Source organism: Sphaeramia orbicularis, chromosome 8 (genome assembly GCF_902148855.1).
Source record: "Sphaeramia orbicularis chromosome 8, fSphaOr1.1, whole genome shotgun sequence".
NCBI classification, from domain to species: Eukaryota; Metazoa; Chordata; class Actinopteri; order Kurtiformes; family Apogonidae; genus Sphaeramia; species Sphaeramia orbicularis.
This window is the reverse complement of record NC_043964.1, coordinates 30631108-30655508: the sequence shown is the minus strand read 5'-3', so window position 1 is coordinate 30655508 and position 24401 is coordinate 30631108. Positions and strand designations below refer to the sequence as shown.

Genomic DNA, 24401 nt, shown 5'->3' with positions numbered 1-24401 from the left:
ATTTTTTCTTCGCCATAGAGAGTTTTGGGTGATCAGCAGAGTGCCGAAAATCCCAAAAGCCCCAGGAGTCCACGAATGGCGTCACCACTGGCCTGGTAACACATATTATATTCAGACATTCACAGACTTACATGTTAAGTCTAGATATACTTCCACAATTACGCAATCCTGAGCAAAAAAGCAAGTTTTTACATGTTATGGTGTTTTGGTGAAATTACATGAGAGGGTGAAGTTGAGAGCTAAAATACTTTTGCATCAAAGGTGGATGATTTTCATTTATACAGTGACGTTCTGTTGGTATCATTTTAATCAGAGTTTTGGTTGAAATCTAAAATTTGAACGGCAAAAACCAGTGTATGTAATGTATATTGGCCTCTACTGTTGGAATGATAGTTACTGTAGATTAAGTTATATTTCTCTTAAACCCAAGTATAGATATTCAAACACCTCTCTATGTGTGTTTAATACAATCTTTGTAAAATATCCATGATTAAGACATAGATTAAAAATACCCTTGAATAGATATTTAATTAAGATATACTCTCATACACTTTGAGGAAACCACACGTGCAGATTTCCTGTTAGTTTACATGTGCTGTATTTTTGTAAGCCACCCACCACTCTGAATGTAATATAAGTTCTTTACTGTGTTTAGCTATTTTTCTTAAGTGGACACACTGTTTTCATGTCAGCTGTAGCCTTATCATTATTATTATTATTATTATTTTAGTTGTACTGCTCTTGTATCATACCTAACAAAATGCTACAAATGACTGTAAATATGAAATATCATCAGTGGGAGTTCACATTTGTTTTTATAAGACAGTTTTATTTGTTTTAAAGGATCAGTTTAACCTGGCTAAAATCTTTAACATACTCATAAGGGGTACTAAAAGAGGAGCTTACAGCGGGCAGTGTGCAATATGTTAATTTTCAGATTATTGACTATATTGTAAAGTAAATATCTTTGGGATGTACAACACAGATTGAATATAAGGAACATGTATACAGAGGAATTTTGTCAGCAGAAGGTATAAAGACTTTCATGTATTCAACTAATACTTCTTTTACTGACCATATCATATGGATTGAGCAGGAAGTTTTAGCACTGCTACCACAGCAGTGTCATTAAGTTTAGCGCAGCAGATGCAGCATTTTACACAATTTGGTCACTAATAATACAGCATACCAGCTTCTCAGAAATCCTGTTGAATTGTGAAACGTGAAGCTTCAACCTATATTTGTAAATGCTAGGGTAAATTCTGATGGTAAGAATAACATGTGCAGCTACTAAATGCTTTGTTTTTCTAATGTATAAGTAGTTAATTTGTGCTTAAAGTACAGAAATAAAACTTCTGAAGCATTGCTGTTCATTTAGGGCTGATAAAGTGTAAGTCTGTATTTTGTTTTGTTTCCTACCCTTGCTGAGAAATATAACATCTCTGAAATCTGTTTATGCCTGAATGTCTGTTTTCTTAAGACTTGTGATGAAACTGTAATTGTTCTATTGTGAAATTTGTCATCTCATAGATAAATAAAACTAAATGAATTGGTGTTTTGTTGAGTACAAATAGAAATACATAACACATAATAGTCCTTGTAATTGCAGATGTTATAGTCGTGGAAAAAATTATTAGACCATCTGGTGAAAATTCTTGTATTTATTCATACACAAATAACAGTCACGAAAAAAATTATTAGACCATCAAAGTAATCAAAAACAATGGTTATGCAATCAAGTACTAACTCCTGTGTGTGTATCATGTGACTAAAACAGACAGAAAAGAAAACACGGAATTCCTAAAAGCACTGTTTTTGTCAGTAGAATGCCATAGATATTGATGTAAGAACTGAAGTGATTTTGGTTATTATCAAGAAAACATGGAAAATGTCTAGATATCAGCTCTGAAATTAAACTCTTATGAGCTGTTTTTGTTGTTATCATTATATTTGTCCAAACAAATGCACCTTTAGTGGTACCAGGCATTAAAATGAACAAGAAATTGAAGAAAACAAGGGGTGATCTAATCATTTTTTCTGCAAGTGTATGTCTTTACAACTTCGTTTACAACTGCGTTTGCCACTCCTACAGTTTACACTTCTTACTGCTGTTACATCTGTCCACATGAAGCAGAAATCAGATTAATATATGTTTTTTTTTAAGTGTCATCTGTATATATATGCATCTACACACTAGCCTACATTAGTTTGACACTGACCATTTTTGTTTTGTGACTGTAATGACTTGAAAACTCTTAAGAATTCACGTTTCACCTCTTTTGGCAGCAGTGTGTTGTGTAAACCCCACTCAGTGAAGAGTAATAAATCTCTTACACGTTAACTAAACCCTGTAGTACGCAACCTGGAAATGGAATTTGATCCTCTGGTGAATGGACTGGTCCTCAGCTAATTTCTGACACGTTTTATCGATTGGGCCCAGTTAACACAACACCAACTGGAATGAAACGGGTAGTGACAGCTCACTGAAGGTGAGTTTATTTTGATTTATTCTCTAGATAATAGTATCTAACAGAGCATAAGGGCAGTACCAGAGTGAGCCATAGTCAAATGGCTGACACCATTATTGAGACTGGTTGAACATTATAGCAGATATTTACAGCGTCTGCATTTATTTAAGGACAGAACATCTAGATATTTATGTACAAAGTATACATATAATTTTGTATATAAGTAAAAATAGCAGTATCATAGTATTAAGACACATATAAGTCATACAGTGTTTACTTATAGAACTATATGAGTGAAATGAATAATAATACATCAGGATCAACATATAATTAACATTATAGTTTTATGAGTTAATTGTATCAACTATGTATAGTTTTATAGATGTATGTTTAGCCCATCATATTTGACCTCCCCTTATTGTTTTGCCATTTTTTAACCTTTTTTCCATTAATTTTACATAACTAATGGTGAAGGAATCAACAATCACACTCCTGTTGTTTCCATTCTTTATTATTATAATGTCATATGTTTTTGATTCATTATTCCTTGTGCATAGTTAGAGCTATTAAAACCAAAAAGTCCAGCTCTATGAGAATATTTGTGATGTCGTTTTTCTTAATTCTGCCCTTTAAAGTTTTTTGATTATTCAGCTTTTCCCCATTGAAATGAATGGGGAATTCCTTCAAACCCCTCTACTACATTCACATACTCTCAGCTAGAAATGCCATTCAAACTTTAAATAAGGCAAGATTATGAGGTATTAAATTGTTCAGCTGACTGATATCTTGTACGAATCTTAAAATGTCACAGTTCAAGTGTTTATTTATTTATTTATAACGTAAGTCTATGGGACAGAATCTTCCAGTGTTAGAGTTTATGATGTCACTCCCCAGCTTAACCCTCTGCTGTTCAACTTTTAACAAAAAAAAATCTATTTACAAACTTCACTTCTACAAACACTTTCTATGCTTCGAATATGGAGATTTGTGTGCTCTTTCTTTAAAGCGGTATGACATATACTTTTTGATATTTCCAGCCTGTGGTTCCTTTTTTGTTGCTCATTCATTTTAAATCTAAGCCCTGGAGTGAAAACCAATTACTGAGAGGTTTTTAAAAAAAAAAACAAACAAACTCATAATAACTAATTTTAAAGGCTTTTTATTGACTTTTTTTTTTTTTTAACAAGACAAATCAGGACAACAAGCAGATTCTTCTGTCTGGATTGTTGATTGATTGTTGCTTTTTGTGATTTCTTGTATACATTTTACCTCAGAAGCTCCTTTTTGAATGTTTCTTTTGAGGAGAACGCCGAGACTCTGCAATCATACACAATATCTTGAGAGACTCCAATTTTTTTTTTCAACTTTTTTTTTTTTTTTACTTTTTTTTCCCTCCATGTTATGTTAACATTATTATAGCTGACATTAACCCTTTCATGCATGAATTATGAAAATAAGTATCTAGATTTATTTAATGTAATTAATTTATTTATTTATTTATTTTGATTGATTGATTTTATTACTCAAAATTAGGCTAAAGTTGGAATGCATTTTGAATTATTTATTTATTTATTTATTTAAAATATGGTTTTATTAAGAAGATATTTACCCTCCTGAGAGCCAGGAATACAAGTTTTGTTTTTGTTTTTTTAAATTAAATAATTGCCTGTATTGGAAACATCATGATGCAACAGTTTTTTCAGATGCTTTTTTTTTTTTTTTTTTTTTTTTAATGAAATGTCCTTTGCGGTGGACAGTTAATTTGTTTATTTATTTATTTATTTATTTATTTATTTTATACACATATGGAAAGCAGTGAAACTCTTGTCTGCACACATGGACAGAAAATCCATAGCTGGGTCTTAGGAGGTAAACTGTATGAGATCACAGACCAGTCCAAATTCTAAAACTAAGATGATACTTTTTTCATTGTATTGCTTAGGGTCTATAGAGACTGTGGTTTGGAGAATGTTGCCTTCTAACCCTTTGGAAAGTGAACTTAAACTATGTGTCTACAAATGTGGATGTCATGCATGAAAGGATTAATATGAGACATTCTTTCTAATAATTACAGCATTCAGATGTGTGTTGGATTGAATATCTGTTATAACTGTTGATACATTCTTCATTCAACTGTATTCAACAACCTCAACAAATGCATTTTGTTCATTTTATCACAGATGACCTTTGACCTTAAAGATGGCCGTCAGGGGGCCAGTATGTCCCCTTCTCCACTGACTTCAGGGAATAAAACCGCTCTGGTAACTGTGGACATAGTGGTCCTGGTGGTCTATTTTTTACTTGTGCTTGCTGTGGGCTTCTGGGTAAGTACAGTTCAGTTTGTTCAGTTTTCATTGGGGTTTGTCTGTCTGTCTGTCTGTCTGTTATCAAGATAAGTCAAAAAGTTATGGACGGATTTGGATGAAATTTTCCGGAAATATAGATACTGGCACAAGTAACAAATGATAAAATTTTGGTGGTGATCGGGGGGGGGGGGGGTGGGGTGGGGTGTCTCTCCGAGTGTTTTTCTAGTTATAAATGTTCCAAATGTCCTTCAAAAACAGATCATTAATAAATAAAAGCATAGGAAAACACACATGCAGGAACATCCAAAAAGTAGTTACTGCATGACTAGAATAACATAAAAAAAAAAAAAAAACTACATAGTTTATTACACATTAAATCAGGGGTGTCAAACTCATTTTAGTTCAGGGGCCACATTCAGTCTAATATGTTAAAGTGGGCCGGACCAGTCAAATAATATGAATAATAGGATAAGAACTTTTGAGTGAAAAAAGTAAATTCCGTAATGAAAATGTTTACATACGAATTGTACTTGAACATAACATGAACAAATATGAACAACCTGAAAATTCTTTGGTAAAATAAGTGCAATGTTAGCAATATTGCGCCTTAGTTTATCATTTATACATGTGAATCACAACTTAGAGATCACAGTGGATCTACAAATACATAAAACATTAAATAACAGGACAAATATTACTGAAATTCCACATACTTCTCTTAAGATATTTCAGATATTCACATTTTATGTTAAAGACTAGACTGTAAATGTAAACATTTTTGTGTAAATTTCCTTTTTTTTTTTTACACTAAAACAAAGAGACAAATTTACTGTTCTCATTATTTATTGGTTATTATGATAGTATTTTCCTGGTCTGAGCCACTTTAGACTGAAATGACCTAAAATGATTTGAACATCCTTGATTGTTAATATCTTCAGTGTAATTTTTGCATTTTACAAATTCATCCCAGGGGCCAGATTGAACCCTTTGGCGGGCCGAATTTGGCCCCCGGGCCACATGTTTGACACCTGTGCATTAAATGAATTCTTCTTGTACGTGGCATACTGAATTCTTAAAAGTCTTTGTTGCATTTACTCAGTTAATTTGCTGAATGAAAATAAAGTGATCTGATTCTGAGAAGCAATAATAATTATACACCTAAATATGCAAATGATACAAAACACAATTTTCATTTCATTTTGTCTTTAAAGTGAAAATGCACAGAATATGGTCAAAGCCAGCATGAAATTTAGACATATGTATTTTTTTCCTCACGTAGGAAATAATGTTAGGAATCATGAAGTGACATTGTTTCTTCTTCCATATCTTTAATATGTTCTCCAACATTTTCTACCAGTCGATGTTGAGGACAAAGCGCAGCACAGTGGATGGATACTTCCTGGCTGGGAAGAACATGACGTGGTGGCCAGTGAGTCAAATATGGATGAGACTAATTAACGATCACATTATAGTAATAAAAACTTCAGTCATTGGAAGTCAGATGTTGTATGTGCATTTGCTCTTCATCTAACCTAAATCAGATTAAGGAAGAAGACTCATCTGATCAAAGATTGATATAAAAGTGAAATTCTGATTTACATTTAGGTGGGGGCCTCACTCTTTGCCAGTAACATTGGCAGTGGACACTTCATTGGTCTGGCAGGGTCTGGAGCTGCAGCAGGAATTGGAGCCATTGCATATGAATGGAATGTAAGAGACTCAGAACAGTAAAGCTGAGTGTAAGTGAACCACTGTGGTAGGATGTTTGTCATCGTTGTGTTATGTGGAAACTGACAGGGTATGGTGATGTTACTGCTGCTGGGATGGCTCTTCCTGCCCATTTACATCGCATCTGGGGTGAGGTGTCTGCCATCCATCCATCCATCCATCCATTCATTCATTCATTTATCCATCCATCCATCCATCCATCCATCCATCCATTCATTCATTCATTCATTCATCTGCCCGTCCATCATCCATCCACCCGTCTGTCCGTCCATCCATCCATCCATCCATCCATCCATTCATTCATTCATTTATCCATCCATCCATCCATCCATCCATCCATCCATTCATTCATTCATTTATCCATCCATCCATTCATTCATTCATTCATTCATCTGCCCGTCCATCATCCATCCACCCGTCTGTCCGTCCATCCATCCATCCATCCATCCATCCATTCATTCATTTATCCATCCATCCATCCATCCATCCATCCATCCATCCATCCATTCATTCATTCATCTGCCCGTCCATCATCCATCCACCCGTCTGTCCATCCATCCAACCATCCATCCATCCATCCATTCATTCATTCATTCATTCATTCATCTGTCGTCCATCCATCCACCTACCCATCCATCCATCCATTCATCCATTCATTCATTCATCTGCCCATCCATCCATCCATCCATCCATCCATTCATTCATTCATTCATTCATCTATCTGTCGTCCGTCCATCCATCCATCCATCCACCCAACCACCCATCATTAATTAATTAATTAATTCATTCATTCATTAAGTCATTAATTCATTCATTCATTCATTCATTCATCTGTCCATTCATTCATTCATTCATCTGTCTGTCTATCCATCCATTCATTCATTCATTCATTCATCTGTCTGTCTGTCTATCCATCCATCCATCCATCCATTTTTTATTTTCTAATATTTGATCTCCCTTTCTCTAGGTAACAACAATGCCAGAATATTTGCAGAAGCGTTTTGGTGGAAGAAGAACACAGTTACTTCTAACTGTCTTATACTTATTCATTTACATCTTCACAAAGATATCGGTATGATACGAATCCAAAATAACTCTGTTTTGGAAAATAACTGTTTTCATGTGTGTTCTTGAACCCTTGGTGGCTTTGTGATCTATCAATTCCCATCTGTCAGACACATTTGTGCTGGTATTTTCTACATATTATACAGTTTTTTTGCGTGCTTCTGGTCAGGTGGACATGTATGCTGGTGCGTTGTTTATTCAGCTGGCTCTACAGTGGGACATTTACCTGGCGGTGGTGCTGCTGCTGTCAATCACAGCTCTGTACACAGTGGCAGGTAATTTCCGCCTTTGTCTCAACATCTTAAACACTCCAACAGTGTAAGAGTCTCAAACTGTCTGTTGTGTCATAGGTGGTCTGGCTGCGGTTATTTATACCGATGCTGCTCAAACTGTGATCATGCTGGCAGGGGCGCTCACACTCATGGGCTTCAGTAAGTCAAATGTAACAAACACAACATGCCTAACAGCTGACATGTCATACTTATGTCATCTGTCTGTTTCCTCTCAAGGCTTTGCAGAGGTAGGAGGCTGGAACGCTATGCTGGAAAAATATCCCAATGCCATCCCCTCGTTCCGAGTGCCTAACTCAACCTGTGGTATCCCTCGGGATGACGCTTTCCACATATTCAGAGACCCAGTGAACTCTGACCTGCCTTGGCCAGGTGTCATCATCGGCATGTCAATCCCGTCCATTTGGTACTGGTGTTCTGATCAGGTAGTATAATAAATATAAATGTCATTTGTGTCACTTTCAATTCAAGCTGTTCAGTTTTCTTTACCTTTTTTGTTTAGATTAGTTCGGTCTTGACACCATGAATACACAGGGTTGCTGGATCGATGCAAACACTATTAGCACTTCTAGTTCTGCGTATCATTTCATTAAAATACTACATTTTTAAGTATTGTTGAGGGGAAATCAGTATTATTGTGACATGACCACTGACCAAGCAAACGAAGGTCATGATTCACAAAAAACCCAATTTAAGAAATTATTGAGAGAACTAGTCGTGGAAAAAGTTATTAGACCATCAAAAGTCATCAATAAGAATAGTTATGCAATCAAGTACTGACTCCTGTGTGTATCATGTGACTAAAACAGACAGAAAAGAAAACATGGAATGTCTAAAAGCACTGTTTTTGGCAGTACAATGCCATAGATATTGATGTAAGAACTGTAATGATTTTGGTTATTATAAAAAAAAAACATGGAAAATGGATAGATGTCAGCTCTGAAATTAAACTCTGATGAGCTATTTTTGTTGTTATCATTATATATGTCCAAACAAAGGTACCTTTAGTTGTACCACGCATTAAAATGAACAAGGAATTGAAGAAAACAAGGTGTGATCTAATAATTTTTTCCACGACTGTATAAGACATCAACAAATAAGTTCTATATAGTCACCCATAAGTAATACTACTAATATGTACTTTAGTTAATGGTATTCCTTAATATAGTCAAGTCAACTTAATTTTTAAAGCGCTTTAAAATAACACAGTCGGCCCAAGTGCTGTACACAGAGATAAAAATGAATTAAACACATAAAAGAAAATAGATTGTTCCTAGTAATTTACAAAAACATGTAGATATACTTGACACATCTAGGGTTCAAACAATTTAATGTTCTGGCAAACTGGGGCAGAGTCAGGAAGATGGACAACCCCAAGAGGCCATAATACATATTGTTTTTTATTTCTTCTTATATGTGACATGCTATTGTGAACAAATTATAAGCATGCAATTTCAGGCTTTGCCATTGACTTTATGCTGCTTACATTTATGGCACCGAAAGAAGCTTCCTTTCAAATCCATCATCTTGTTTATTTGTCATTTTCTCACTAATATTAAAAATTCGTTTTGTACAGGATCAGAGTAACCGTATGCCTACAAGCCAAATCCAATTAAATGTATGAACCTCCAACATGATCATGTCATTTGTGGACATCAGACCTTTTACCCCCTAATACCTGCAGGCTCCTGAATAACAGGGAGCTACATTAGGGTAAACTGTGGTCGGTATCTCCGCAGGTCATCGTGCAGCGTTCTCTGGCTGCAAAGACCCTTACTCATGCAAAGGGTGGATCCCTGCTGGCTGCGTACCTCAAAATTCTGCCTTTCTTTGCCATCATGTTGCCTGGTATGATCAGCAGGATACTCTACACAGGTACAGTATGAAATATATGTAATTAAGATAGCACATAAAAGACCGTATTTGATACAAACTATAGTCTGACCACAGTGTGTTTTTATGATGTTTGTGTAGATGATGTGGCGTGTGCAGACCCTGAGCTGTGTAAGCAGATCTGTGGTAACCCTGTGGGTTGTTCAGACACAGCCTATGCCAGACTGGTTATAGAACTACTGCCTGCAGGTAACTCTTTATCTTTTACACAGCGTATCCGAAAACGCAAAACCTTTTGTTTTCCAAATCAGCTGTGGGATGGATGGATGGATGGATGGATGGATGGATGGATGGATGGATGGAGGGATGGATTAATGGAGGGATGGATAGATGGAGGGATCTTTAGGAGTTTCAAAAGTCAAAACAAAACTGGGAAAGAAGGCTTTTAAATATTCTGCTCCCACTGCCTGGAATAACCTACAGAAGGAGATAAAACTAAAGGGACTGGTCTCTTTTAATACATTCAAAGTCATTTTAGATGAATGGGAAAAGGATAAATCTGGATGTACATGTTTTTCTAATTGATTGAATTGGGTTCTGCTTTGACATGCTTTTAAGGAACATTGTTGTTTTACTTTTAGTACTTTTTAAAATAATGGTGATGTTTTACATGTATTTTCTTATTTAGTGTTTAGTAATGACTTCTGTTGTGTTTTATGTGTACTTTTTTTATGTATGTTTTTAGTGTGGAGGTATGGCTGTGATTTTTATTCTGTGTATCTTCTACTGCTGCTCTTGTCTTGGCCAGAGCACTCTTGAAAAAGAGATTTTTAATCTCAATGAGCTTTTTCCTGGTTAAATAAAGATTATAATAAAATAATAAAAAAGTGGCTGTATAGATGAGTTGTATTATAGATTTAAACAGTTTATTTATTTTTATAGTTTCCATTGTATGTATTTTTATTTAATCTTTCCGGTTTTTATTATTATGGCTTTTGTTTTATATAATGTTGCATGTGCATTTATTTTCTTTCTGAGGAAGTAAAAAGTTTCAGTTTAAATTTAATTTTAGGGTTAGTTTTAGTTTTGCCAAGGTTAGGAGAAAAGCCTTTGTTTATAGAAGTAGAGAGAGGTAAGATGAAATAATGCATTTAATGTAAAATATTTTATATGGTATAAGGCCATTTTGTTCCGATATGCCATGTGTCAACCTCATTTTTTAGCCTTTTAATTCAAACAATGTACTTTTACAATCCTTTTACTAATCAAGGTTGGTTTTATTTTATGTTACATTGTTCATTGGGATCTTTATTTTTCCGTCCTGTCAATTTTTATTTTAATGTAATGTAATGTTTATGTTCAAATGACAATGAACCGCAGTAAGACTTTTCCTTTTCTCTCCAGGTCTTCGTGGCCTGATGATGGCGGTGATGATTGCTGCCCTCATGTCGTCTCTGACTTCCATCTTCAACAGCGCCAGCACCATTTTTACAATAGACCTGTGGAAGAGTTTCAGATCCAGAGCATCTGAGTGGGAGCTTATGATTGTGGGCAGGTAGGTCCAGAAACCAAAGTCAAACACATTTCCATAAGGTTTTCTGAAGAGAACTTTAATGAACTCATAAATTTAATATTTTCACTAAGTTTCTGTGCAGTAGACCACCCGTCTGTTTTTTCCACTGCGGACTTAAGTCAAAGGTTAAAGCCTTATCTGTCATGAAGACTATTTCAGTCTCACTTGGATCATCTACATGTAAAAAGTAACCACATATGCCATTATAATGCACTTTGGATTAAATCATCCACCAAATTGTATAGTAAGTTGTTAGATGTTTCTGTTATATTCACCCAAACCATAAATCCTTTTTCTGCATGTTCTGCATAATGACTTTTCCAGGTTTTCTTTTATTTAAAGCCTACGCATACACACACACACACACACACACACACACACACAAATACACACACACACACCCCCTCTGGACTATTTGTAAAGGCCTGCAAAATACAAAATGCCACTTTTTCTGACATCAAATTAATATGCAGGAAAAAACGATGCTATTCCATTAAAAACACATAAAGCTTGTTTCATGTGCGTGGTGCAGAGTGTTTGTGCTCGTGCTGGTGGTTGTGTCCATAGTGTGGATACCCGTCGTCCAGGCCAGTCAGGGTGGGCAGCTCTTTATCTACATCCAGACCATCAGCACCTACCTTCAGCCTCCTGTGTCCATAATCTTCATAATGGGTTGCTTTTGGAAAAGGACAAATGAGAAGGTAAGACTGTGATTCTGACTGATATCAATATTTGTAGGAAAACACCATTTCTGTGATGTTCATGGATTATTTTGAGTTCTGATATAACTGGATGATGAAAGTTGAGCTAAAGCACATATAACTGAATGCATGTGTGGTTGTGTTTCCCTTAAGGGTGCGTTCTGGGGCCTGATTATTGGCCTGGTGATCGGCTGTATCCGCATGGCCCTCGACTTCATCTACCCTGCACCCTTGTGCTATGAACAAGACGACAGGCCCGCAGTGTTGAAATATGTCCATTATCTGTACTTCTCCATGTTACTGTCCTTCATCACGCTAGTCATAGTGGTTGTGGTCAGCCTGGCCACAGAGGAGCCGAGGCCGGAGCAGGTGAGGCCCATAAAACCTGACAAAACCCTGAATTCAGTTTTGGGATTTTTGTGATTCTTCTTCTTCTGCTTCTTTGTCTTCGCCTTATTCTAAATGTGTTTCCACTCTCCTATCTGAATCTCTGTTTGTATTTATGCTATAATACAATATTTGGTGTAAAGCAGTTCTGCAGCACCACTAGGGGTCAATAACTCTCACAAACTGGCATGATTTTGCATACATATTTTCAACATTGTGTCTTCCATCCATCCATCCATCCATCCACTTCTATAATAACAATAAATAATAATAATACATTTTATTTGTACAGCACTTTTCATGGAACTCAGACACTTTACATACAGCAGATAAAAACAGAAATTAAACACATTAACGACAGATAAAAGCAGGTGCAGAAGGCAGGTATATAAATATAAAACAGTTAAACATTAAAAGCAATCTTAAATAAGTGAGTTTTAAAAGGGATTTGAAAGTGTTGAGGTCAGACTTCTGTTTATTACAGATAAATATACAGTATACTGCCCCCAAGATTAAAAATGTATGTATACAGTACAGTGCAAAAGGCTCACACCACCATCATCTTTGTTGTAGTAGCAGGGTTGAAATAATCAAAAAATGTATATCTCAGACTCTCTTGTTCAAATAACAACAGAATAAAACAGGAAGTGTGTGCATGCTCAGAATTAGATGGATTCTATGTCCAGGTTTGATGTTGCCTACATTCCCATGAGTCAAAACACTTGTTCACATTCAGTATGGATTGAATGAAACTTAATGTAAAACACCAGAAAAATAATGCTCAAATTGTCTGAACAAAAGTGTTAAGTGCAAAGGGACGTCACAATAACAACATGATGCTGCGGTCTGTAGAAGATGGTAATGCTTTACATATTTCCCTTATATCCTGGTTGTCTCTCAATGTAGAGACTGAGAATTCTATATGTGTGGTCATTATAACTTTGCTAAAAAAAATTAATTAATTAGACTAATGGTGGCCAAAGCCTTTTGCACAGTCTTGTATATTAGAGAGTGTTGAGGTTAAGTGCATCCAAATGCAGTTTTGCAATGTGAATATTAAAATATGTGAATGTGATAAAATACCTTTTCTCTACTATTCTGAAATTTAACATCACATCACTATGAAGTAGAAAGAATGAGTGATCTAATATATTTTGAAATGTTTAGAAGTATGACGCTGAATTTGACTTTATTGTCCAAGGTTATACAAGATCGCTGGTTTAAGTATTTATTATAGATTTGTTTTTAAGTAACACTATTGACAATATTTCTCCCAAATTCCAGGCAAGTCATTTGGAGCATTTATTTTCAAAGTTCGTATTTATTCCAAACAACACACTATTGATATTTTATCTTAGGAATAATTCATAATAATTCATAAATCAATGTTTAGTTAGTATTTTGCATTACTGTTAGGCGCTTTATGCAACTCCTGCTGCTAAAATGGTCTTAATCACATTCCAGACATTTTCAGAAGTTTTCAAGTCTGAGAATTTAAAATGGTCTCCTTCAAAGCTGAGCATATTTACTTCCAACCTAAACTGAGCATTAAATAGAGTGTTTGTTTCCTGTTTTTCTGGTGCAGGTGACTCGGCTCACCTGGTTTACAAGGTTTGACCCCGTGGAGCCTAAACAGCAGGTGTTCACCGTGGAGCAGAGCAGTAAGACCTTAGAGGTGATAACCAATCAGACGGATAGGATGGAAGTTCTAGAAAACGATGGACAATCAAGCCATCACAGGGGTAAGTATCTGCGCTGTTCATCACGACATTTCATCTGGAGTTTAGTGGTATTTTCTGTCTAACGTCAGTTCCCCTCATGACCTCCACAGACTCCACATCCTCTGTGTCCAGTGTCCAGAGCCAGTCGAGGCTGATGTGTGCCCTCTACTGGCTGTGTGGGATGGAAAGACGGAGGGAGGGCGACAATAATCCTGTAATTCCTCCTGTACAAGAACAAGCTGTCTGCTCCCTGGAGGAAAAGCCACATCTTAGGAAAATTGTTAATGTCAACCTCATCCTCTCTCTGTCTGTAACGGCCTTTATCATTGGCTACTGGGCTTGATTGTCAAATTTGACCCTAATGGACATGTGTGCACAGACTATTTCTGACTATTAAGATGCATTTATGTACAGATGTCACTTTCTCTGAGAAACACAGATACTTTCTATGAATTATTTATAAAAAATAATAACTGAATATCCACTCAACTGTGATATTACAGTCTGTGTGAAATTGTCTTTTTTTACATTCATAAAAGAATAGAAAAAGTTACCGTGAAGATGGTCTCTTACCCACATTTATTAGTTATGAGCAAATCAACAAAACACATAATTGAGATGAAACTGACACTTTAAAATGTGGTTGAACAATCTTTAATCATTAGGAATAATGATGCATTTTATGATGCAATATGTGCAGAAATCCACCATAAAATGCTGCAAGGAAATTTAAAAAAATAAACATGTAATCAAAGCGCTGAAAAACACCCCAACAAAGTAAGGATTGTCTGAGTAATAAAAATTTTACATACAAGAAAATTATTTGGTTGCTGGACATCGAGATCGAGGGAGAGCGATAATTTCAATGATATGTATTAAAACCCCCAGAAATACAAATCCCTTTATAATAAAAGTGAATTTTCACTATCAAGGCTATTTTGAGGTTGGTAAATCAGCTGAAATTCAAAATCTGAAAACAAAATTAAATGTTACTCTGCTAGATTACTACATATACCAATACCACTGGAAGACGATTGCTTTCTGTATTGCACTCTTTCCAAAATATTTGGTCAGCCAAACAGCTATAAATCGGAATTTCCTATCTGTTTCTTTGGTCCTTTATGCTGCTGTATGCATCATGATGCTGTTATAATTATTTTACAACCCCTTTATGCTGAATATCACATTTAGCCGGAGTTTAATAAGGCAAAAGTGGGGGGGGGGAAAATTACAGAATGTGATTCTGTTTCATGATAAATAAATCAACAAAGGCTGGCTTACAAATGCTGAATAAACAATAAAAAACACACCAGTTCAAATTTTTTTAGAAACCAAATTCACAGATTTCTGTCCCCAAAAAAGATGATAGAACTGTGTAGAAGTAATAAAGAGGTTTTTTAAAGAAACAGGAGATGTAAATGCTTTGAAATTGTCACCAGCACCTTCTGAGTTCAGCTGTTATTTGGTTCATGTTACACATTTAAGTCACATTTGCTTCTATGGTCTAATCTCAAAGTACACAGCAGTATATCGAGAAGAGAGAGTGATGTTTGGTCAAATATTCAAAGTGACGGTCATGTTTTCTAAGACCAACACTGTGAGATGAGGTTCATGGTTTGAGTCTCAGCATAACTGAAGAAAAGGCAGCCATCTTTTTTTTCTTTTTTTTTTCCAGAAAACACCAGCATCATGTGAGTGGAGCACAGGCTGCAGCGATCCATTGCTTTTTAGATACCTGCCTGATATTGAATTGTCAACATTCAAATCTGATCTGACTGAGTGATGGAAGTTTTTCACTGACTCTGGTCCGTCTTTTTCTCACAGAGCAGTGCTCTCTGATTGGATCCGCAGGTCTGGGGGTGGGGCTTGAGTGTCGGTGGGCTCCTGACCAGCAGAGCTCTCCCCCTCTTGGTCCATAACCACTTCAGGGATCAGGGCTCGTCCAATCCCTTTTATGACCAGACTTCCATCTATACAGGGCAATCAAGGTATAGAGTCAGCAAACATACTGGATGGCAAAGTTGTAAACTTAAACTTAAGGAAGTAGTTAAGCTCAACAATGGCCACATTCAAGGAAATGTTTCACATCAACCTGGGGAGTATACACACATACACACCACTTTTACACAACACTCAGTAAAAGATACCAAGGATTGCTCTTATTAAAGTCAGCCAATATAATATACTGCATTTTAACATATCCTTGGTGTATTAATATTAACACAAATATTAATATGAAAACAAAAATCAGTTTCCACATCAAATTCTACAAAATGCACATACAAATTTAGAGCACACTGTCGGTCAAATGTTTAGTTCAAAGCTGGTTAGTTACGAGAAAAGTCTGTGAGCAGCCCAAAGCCGTCCAGCCTCAGCCTCAGGGGTGGCACTGGTGTCACAAGCATGTTAGTTAACTTGTACAGAAGGGTTAAAGTGCAGGGTCAACACACACATACATACCATCATACATAAATGTATGTATATAGTATGTGGGCACAAACAGCCTCATGTTTAGAAGAGCACACTGCTGCATTCTTAACCCCCCCCAAACACACAGACACATGCAATGGGAAAAGAAGCAAGGCCCGTGCATCAGCCAGTCAGATCCTTACCATTACCTGCCTTGCAAAGCTCATCTTACAGGCAGGCCGCCAGCTCAGACATCTGTAATATTTACACATTTCCTGTCATGCTTTAGATCACCACAGTTATATTTAGTGTGCGAGGCACTATGACACAGTGAAACCAAAAGCCAGAAAGATAAATAAGCCCTCAGAGGATGCTGAAATCACTCGATATTAAATACAATATCAGCATATGACCGGTGTGTGATTTCAGTTGTGTCAACGCCTAAACAAAGAAATCACATTGAAAATGTCAAATATAAATGACAGTGTGTTCTTGTTCATGTTTCACACACCTTTATAAAGATCAATGATTCATAACTAACAGGGATGCACTGATCAGCCAGTATACGCAACAATCAAAATCAGAAATTAAAATGACATTTACTGTTTATTTGTAGTGTTATATTAAAGATTATTTTTTGGGAAATTTTTAAGATGGAATTTGAGTTTCTTTAAAATAGGGCAATGAAGGGTTTCAAGACTTTACAGCAGTTATATTTTATTATAAAGACTGCTTTGTTTCCATGGCAAGTGGAAATAAGTAACATAAAAATGTTGGAAGTAATCATCAGATCACTGTGGAAAAAAGAGTGAACTGTCAACATTTGTAACATTTCTAACACATGGAACTTTTGCTTTGCAAAGCTAGTTAAGAAGTACTTTATATTTAAAAGAATGAAAACAAAAACCTTTTTTTTTTTTCAATATCAAGCAGCATATTAAGAACATCTGATATTAAAATATGTAGAAACACTGAATATTCCATGAAAAGAACACTAAAAGGACATATCAAAGAGCTGTTATACTGATTAAAATCACAGGTGGCTCAGTAATTATTGCCAAAGCTTGATATTGAACATTGTATTGGTCTAGAACCAGTGCATCCCTAGTAATACAATCTACAAAATAAAATGCCTGCATGAGAAGATTGAGACATGAAAAAAACAGCTCCTTTCTACATCATCATTTTTAGATCCCCTATAAAAGTACTACAGACCTGTAATCCTATTCTATCTGCATCTACATAGAAAAACTTCATCATAATCCACATTTTATACTTAATACTGAAATAGAAGGTGTTCAGTTCACAGAGGGAAGAATGTACCTGTTATGATCTTGGAGGCGGAGTTGCAGATGCCATTACCATCATTTGTACCAGGCTGAGGTGGTGGGGGCATGCTGGGACGGGGCCGTGGTCTGGGAGCAGGCCTAGAGGGGCGGGGCAGAGACCCGGAGTGGTACGGAGACAGCGGGTTGGAGTGTGAGCCATCATGAGGCGGAGTGTCAGGAGGGGTGGGAGTGCTGGGGGGAGAGGGTTCTGACTCGCCCTGGGCCAGGGGGGCCTGTGGAGGCTGCGGGGGTGGGTGACTCGGAGCGTGGATGGGACTGTCTTTGACGGTGTGTCGTCTGGGCGTGATGGGTGGGTGATGAGGGGAGCTGGGTGTCTGGGTACTGGGCTGGGATGCAAATGGGCTGGCCTGTTTGGGAGGAGCTGGAGCCTGTTTCTTGGTACCTTAAAACAGATTATTATATAATATTAATAATAACACAATAAACAATCAGATGTAGACTTAACATATAACATAATTTAGTTTATTTTTAGGTTGTTACTTCTTTTTATAGGTTATAACACTTTTTTTTCCTTTTTAACTGTTTTGCACTACACACCACAGGAGAGTTGTCTCTTTTAACTCCGTTGTACATATGTATAATGACAATAAAGGCATTCTATTCTGTAATATTAATGGACACTAAAATAAAAAAAAAAAAAAAAGACTAAACTAAGTAAAACTACAAAATCAACTTCATTTTCCTCCATCTGTTTATGGTTCATGATGCACAATAAACAAAGGTTTTGAAAGTAATATTTGAGGTCATGCATTCTTTCATTATATATTTTTTGACTTGTATAAAACAAAGCCTTTGGCCCAACACCAGAACACTAAAACTAGAGTAAATCTAATTAGTCATGTCCTCAAGAAAAAAAAAAAAAAACACTTTTAAAACTGAAAAAAAAGAGCTGAAATTAAACACCAAACAGAAAGTTTAAGCAAAATAAGAGTCTGAATCTGTACAAATAAGTACTTCTCACCTCTGCGCACCATGTGTGGACTGGGCCCCCTGGAGCCACCCTGAGAGTGTGGTGTTCCTACAGAAAGATGGACTGCACCATTCCTCTGGGGAGGGGGGGTGGACATCATTTCTCGGCCTGGGCTGTGAAAATACAGAACATCCTAATGTTAATCAATCAATGTGTCATTTTCACTTTGCATTGAGCAAGCAAGCATTGCATCGGGCCAGGAATTCATGCATTACAAACAAAAACAGATAAATCTACATATATACACACATACACAAGACTAATGTCAGGACATGATGTTATCACATGTAGGGTACTCATAAAGGATGCAAAATCAGAAATTAAACGGAGGCAGATCAAAATTTTGCACATGTGCTATACATGCAAAACTCAGACGATGACAGAAATTAGTCAAACACCCAGACCGTCACACTGACAGGCAGGCAGGAAGGAAGGCGGGTGTATTTTTAACAGACTGGTGTTTGGTCAATCATAACAACAAGCAGCAGCGGGGAGGATAAACATCGCCTGAAGACAAAGCATCACATGATTTTTTGTTGCATTATAATTCTAATTTGTTAGAATCAAGCCAAATTGATGATTTTCTGCTTCTAATATAGGAACTGACCAATCAAACACATAACAAACATAAAGGGTGGCGAGCTCCAGACTGACTGATTGGCTGTGAGCAGGCGGTGGTTTACTGCTGCTACCTCAGCTCGCTCGCTGCTCCTTACCTGCTCTCCTCTGCGCTGAGCTGGGTTACAACCTGAGGCTGCACTGTGGCTACCTGGACCCCCACACCTAGACCACCACCACCAGAAGCACTACCAGCACCACCCAGGCCAGACTGCTCAGCCTCTGCAGCTGGAGACAGAACCTGGGGCTGGGTAGAACCCCAATCCTCCAGAGGGGGCAGTGGGGGTTGAAAGGTAGGTGAGGTTAGCTGTGGTTGTTTTCTATTTACAGTGCCAGCTCTACGTGGGGTGGGCTCCGGCTGTTTGTTAACAGTGCTAGGGAGGGGGGAGAGGGGAGAGAGTTCAGGAGGGCAAACCACACACCGTCAACCAGAGAAAAAGAGCACGAAACCGAGACAGAGAACCAGCGACAGACAGAGAGAGATGGAGCGAGACACAGAAACTTCCTGAGTTCAATGAAACCAGTTCAGAAAGAAGAACCCCAAATGCACAGAAAACCTGATGACTGTGAACTTTAAAATAGAACAACTCTGAGCTGCGACAGAGGAGACAGAAACAAAATGCAACAGAAGAAGCCCACACAAAACATAAAACCAGCACCTAAAGTGTGACCTAAGCTTTAATTGGGAAAAAAGATAACAAAGGAGTACAAAGAAGCAAAACAACAGTTAGACAAAAAAATCCAATAATGTAAATGTCAAAAGATTTTAGTTTCATTGAAATATCTTAAAGAAAAGTGCTGTCTAATGCTCAGTACCGACCTTGACCATAACACATAACTGATTACCTTAAATCACCTTAAAATGACAAATAATAGAAATGTGTTGTAAAAATGACACAAATGACACATCATTCCCTTATTTCACTGATCAGCAGCTGGCTTCATGGGGCTACACTGGACTAGGGCACAGCTTTGAAGTCTGGACTGGGCAGATCTTCAGTGGGGGTTTCAGTGACTGTGATGGACTCATCGGCCACTACATACAGGGCCGAGACCGACGGGCCACGCGACTCCTGCCTGCTCAGGGTCTTGGGACGGGATGGGAGGGTGAGGGGCAGGCTGAGGCTGAGGTTGGGGCGAGACAGGTACCTGTCTTTACGGGGCGTGTGACTGTCCCCGTCTTGCCCCACCAGGCTACCGGGACGTTTCCTGTCCAGACTGGGCTCAGGGTCTGGGGTGGCTGGGTGGGTGGGCATGGAGAACATGCCCGACACATTGAAGTCCACCTCTGGAGAGAAGAAAGAAGACAGAAAGAGGTGGTAATTTTGCATTTTGTATCCTGTTCTGCTTCGTTTAAATTTTTTCAAGTACGACATTAATTTAAAAAAAAGTACCACTTTATATCAGGCTCCTTGTCAGTTAAATGCTTTGTTGGATCCCAAAAGTTGACAACTCATAAGCAGACAGATAAGAGCAGGCACATCTTCATTCAGCCATTTTTATGTGCATTTTCATTTTGTGCATTAAGAAAGTGGAGATGCAGAACATTTGCAGAAAAAAAGACAACTTTGAATGTCACAGGAAAAGTTCACTCAGGACATGTAGAAATAACAGCAAACTGATAAAAAGGTAAATGCCAGTAAATGCAATGGAAACAGATTTAGCAATAATTATGTGTCAATCTGAGAGACTCCAACGTCAACTGAATTAAAACAGAAAAGGCATAAATGGCACATTAGAGGAAACTGTGATAAAACACCAGTACATATTCAAAGCTGCAAAGTAATAATAATAATAAAATAAATCAGCCAGCCAGATTCGTGTCTTTCTATACTCATATATCGCTTCTTCCTTCATATATTCTTCTGCAGATTTTCAGAGAATTTGGCATGAAATTTGCAATACATTTAGATGGAAACCTGTCTAATGACATGATGAATTAGCTTGATTAATGTGCTTGTAATGTTATTATGAACCATTATGAGAGGCACATAAAGCAGTTACAGGTTTATATACTTAAATAATAAGGTGATTTTTTTTTCTGATACTAATGCTACTTTCTATTTCTTTATTTTGTTTTTGTTGTTATTTATTCCCTATTCCCTTTGTTCCCCAAATGTCAAAAATCTTTCAGTCCTTCATCACATTATCGTTGAATAAATTTAACTTCGAAACATACAAATTTATGAACAAACTTTTAATATAACACGACATATGTATCTGCCACTGTCATCTGAAAAGTACACAATTGTTTGCCAACACCAGTATTTAAAGATATCAGCAAATATTGGTATTGAAACTCGAATCCGCTGAATAAATAGAGCAAACTGATACTGACGTTCAGCTAATATATCGGTGTATTCTTACTAATTAATAAGTAATACCACAGTAAATGTGTTTCTGATGCTATCCTTAAATGTTATATAGTCTTATTAGCACATAATAATATTATAAAGTATTATATAATGACTTACGCGCACCTTAATAATGCAAACACGAGAAATGTCTTACCGTCTGGGAAGAACCAATCAGCGTGCTGGATAATGGGCTCGATGATAGCCACCACATGGACAGATGTAGCTGCTGCCATCTCCGCCAGCGTCCTGAAAACACCCAAAGAATAGGTCAGTTTTATCAGCCTTAACTCCACTTTGTGCACAAATATGAAGTAAATACATGGTACAAACAGTGAGTTCTCACCCTTCAGTCTTTGCCCAGAGCAGGTTGGGCCCCAGGACTATGGCAATGTTACTGGGAGTCATTTTATTAATCTCACTGTCCTGCGCCAGTTTAGCCAGAAACTTCACCAGATACCTGCAGCACAGATGCAAACATTACTTTGAAAATGCATTAAAACAACAGGCTCATTCTGCAGTCTGTTCCACACCTGACTTTACTTTTAAAAACAGTTCAGTTATTGTTCCTTTGTTCTGTTCAGATTATCTGTAGAGCTCTGAAAGTAGTAGCTGATTTTTACATGTCAAAGGAATGAATTTGATATAAAATCATTTTCTTCGTGGCTTTCATCTAATATGACTTCTCAGATTTACCGTAGGACCTTGAGGGGTCCTGACCCACATTTTAACATTCATTTTAGCAGCGACTGTTACTATAAGGCCTAGAGTACAGTTGTTAGAGTCAAATAAAACTAGCAAATTATTTCTGAAATACTTAAAAAAAAAAAAAAAAAAAAAAAAAAAAACCACAAATATAAATAAGAAACTACATCATTTCAGTTGGTTTACATATCGTCTCAGTCGGGTGGAAACCTCATAAGTCTATTTTTGGTGGTGGTGGTGGTGGGGGTTTATCGAAAAATGATTCTATTGGTCAGTCTTCATATTGGCCTGACAGATTTAGAAATATTTAACCCATAGAGACCCAAGCAGCTACCAGCATCCAAAACCATCTACTGATCAAAAATGTATAATAACTGTTGATTTAATAATCTTATCAATACATGTAAATAATTGATGTAAAATGCAGTTTGTCATCTTTTCATGGTCATCAGATATGACCCATTTGGACGTTCAGAGGCTCTGTAGTGAATGTGGAAACACCGTCATTTTCTGCAACATTTACTCTCCACTAAAACCCATGGAGTTGGATCAATGACAGTCGGTGGAAAAACTGGGTTTATGTTCAGTTCATGAGAGATATTATTGAAAAAGTCAGTTTTTCTTCAGTTTTCTCTGTTTCTGATTTAATAACCCTCAACTTTAATCTCAATAAACTAGATATAGGGAAATACATGATTTTCACTGAAAAAAAACACAAAATATGGAGGATAATATTATAATAAATGATGATAAATCACTTCTGAAAGGTTAAATAGAGAGAAAATTCATTTGGGAACTGCCGTAAAAGTAGCACTGAGTCTTTATAGGTCAACCAATCAAAAGTCTTGAAAACGTGTTTTGACTACAACTTTTAACTCCATTCATTTATTTAGAATATACATCGTTTTTCCAGCTTGCTGAAAAATAACCATTTTGGACATATGAGGTTTCCACCCGACAGCAACAATATGGGACCTTTAATTAATAATAATAATTTTGTGAATCATATGCGATGTCATGCATTCTTTACCTTATCTTCTCAATATTCTATGAATCAATGCTTGTTTCATAATAATAGTGACAGTAAAAAAGTAGCACTAAAACTGAATAAATCTAGTCAATTCCTCATCATAAATATACAGCAATATCTGCTTTTGTAGTTGCAAAAGTAACAAAAACTAAACTGAAATAAAAAACAATCTTACAAATATCTATAAACTAAAAGAAAAAAGAAAAAAACAAAAAGAGATGTTCAGTGCGTATCCATGAACTCCATTATCCCATTATATATACTGTAGGTGTGATGTTTTGATATTCTGAATTAGTCCTTTTCTGAATAGAGCATTTTCCAAGAAAGATATGTGGAATATACAGGCTTCCCTAATACAAATGACAAATGGCATGGAATAACGAATGACCACTAGGGTTAGGGTTAGGTCATTCATTATTCCATGCTATTTGTCATTTGGATCAGGGAGGCCCGGAATATACTGGTGTTATTCTGGTTTTATAAGGATTCTTTGGACATGTATGCAGCATATTCAAAAAAAAAAAATATATATATATAAATTTAGGTGTTTTACTGCAAGGTACAGACAAAGATCCTCTCTGGATCAGATGCACGAGTTCAAATAAAAATCATATTTCTGGAAAGAGAAACACGCCCTCTGTTAATCAACACGACAGAGAACATCACCAGGTTCTTGGATATGAGCTGACATTTTCAAGAGGGGGCAAAGGGGTATGAACGGCCACATGTAAACAAGAACATTAGTGGAATTTTCAGTTTTGCAATCCATGTAGTCAGTCTATTAGAGACTTTGCTTTTTTTTTTTAGAATAATTGCAAAACTTGGAATATTTTGTGCATGTAAACATAATCACTGAGGCGAGTTCAGCATCAACACCATTACCAATGTACAAAC

General features: G+C 36.7%; 3 protein-coding genes across 7 annotated transcripts in view; 2 read left to right on the top strand and 1 right to left on the bottom strand.

Annotated features, from left to right (window-relative positions):
- grid2ipa (glutamate receptor, ionotropic, delta 2 (Grid2) interacting protein, a) overlaps positions 1–1532 on the top strand; it is a 31064-nt gene extending 29532 nt beyond the window's left edge. Inside the window, exon 23 of the mRNA XM_030141630.1 lies at positions 19–1532. Coding sequence (XP_029997490.1) covers positions 19–99 — 81 coding nt within the window. The 3' untranslated portion in view covers positions 100–1532. The remainder of the gene's footprint in view (positions 1–18) is intronic.
- Positions 1533–4731: 3199 nt separating this feature from the next.
- Positions 4732–14463, top strand: slc5a11 (solute carrier family 5 member 11). The gene is made up of 15 exons (XM_030141687.1): positions 4732–4792; positions 6132–6203; positions 6380–6484; positions 6572–6631; positions 7470–7574; positions 7737–7842; positions 7918–7998; positions 8077–8282; positions 9597–9732; positions 9832–9939; positions 11095–11245; positions 11796–11964; positions 12118–12333; positions 13937–14093; positions 14183–14463. The coding sequence occupies exons 2-15, from the start codon at positions 6135–6137 to the stop codon at positions 14413–14415; spliced, it is 1902 nt and encodes a 633-aa protein (XP_029997547.1). The 5' UTR covers positions 4732–4792; positions 6132–6134; the 3' UTR covers positions 14416–14463.
- Positions 14464–14710: 247 nt separating this feature from the next.
- arhgap17b (Rho GTPase activating protein 17b) overlaps positions 14711–24401 on the bottom strand; it is a 29098-nt gene continuing 19407 nt past the window's right edge. Inside the window, exons 14-21 of one of the 5 annotated variants that reach the window (XM_030141638.1) lie at positions 22119–22232; positions 21930–22021; positions 20568–20706; positions 19517–19792; positions 18792–18913; positions 17805–18212; positions 16685–16736; positions 15905–16042 (exon numbers count right to left, since the gene is read on the bottom strand). In XM_030141638.1, coding sequence (XP_029997498.1) covers positions 16729–16736; positions 17805–18212; positions 18792–18913; positions 19517–19792; positions 20568–20706; positions 21930–22021; positions 22119–22232 — 1159 coding nt within the window. In that variant the 3' untranslated portion in view covers positions 15905–16042; positions 16685–16728. Of the gene's footprint in view, positions 16043–16684; positions 16737–17804; positions 18213–18791; positions 18914–19516; positions 19793–20567; positions 20707–21929; positions 22022–22118; positions 22233–24401 lie in introns of all 5 variants that reach the window. The other 4 variants (XM_030141639.1, XM_030141640.1, XM_030141637.1 and 1 more) reach the window with 4 other exon arrangements.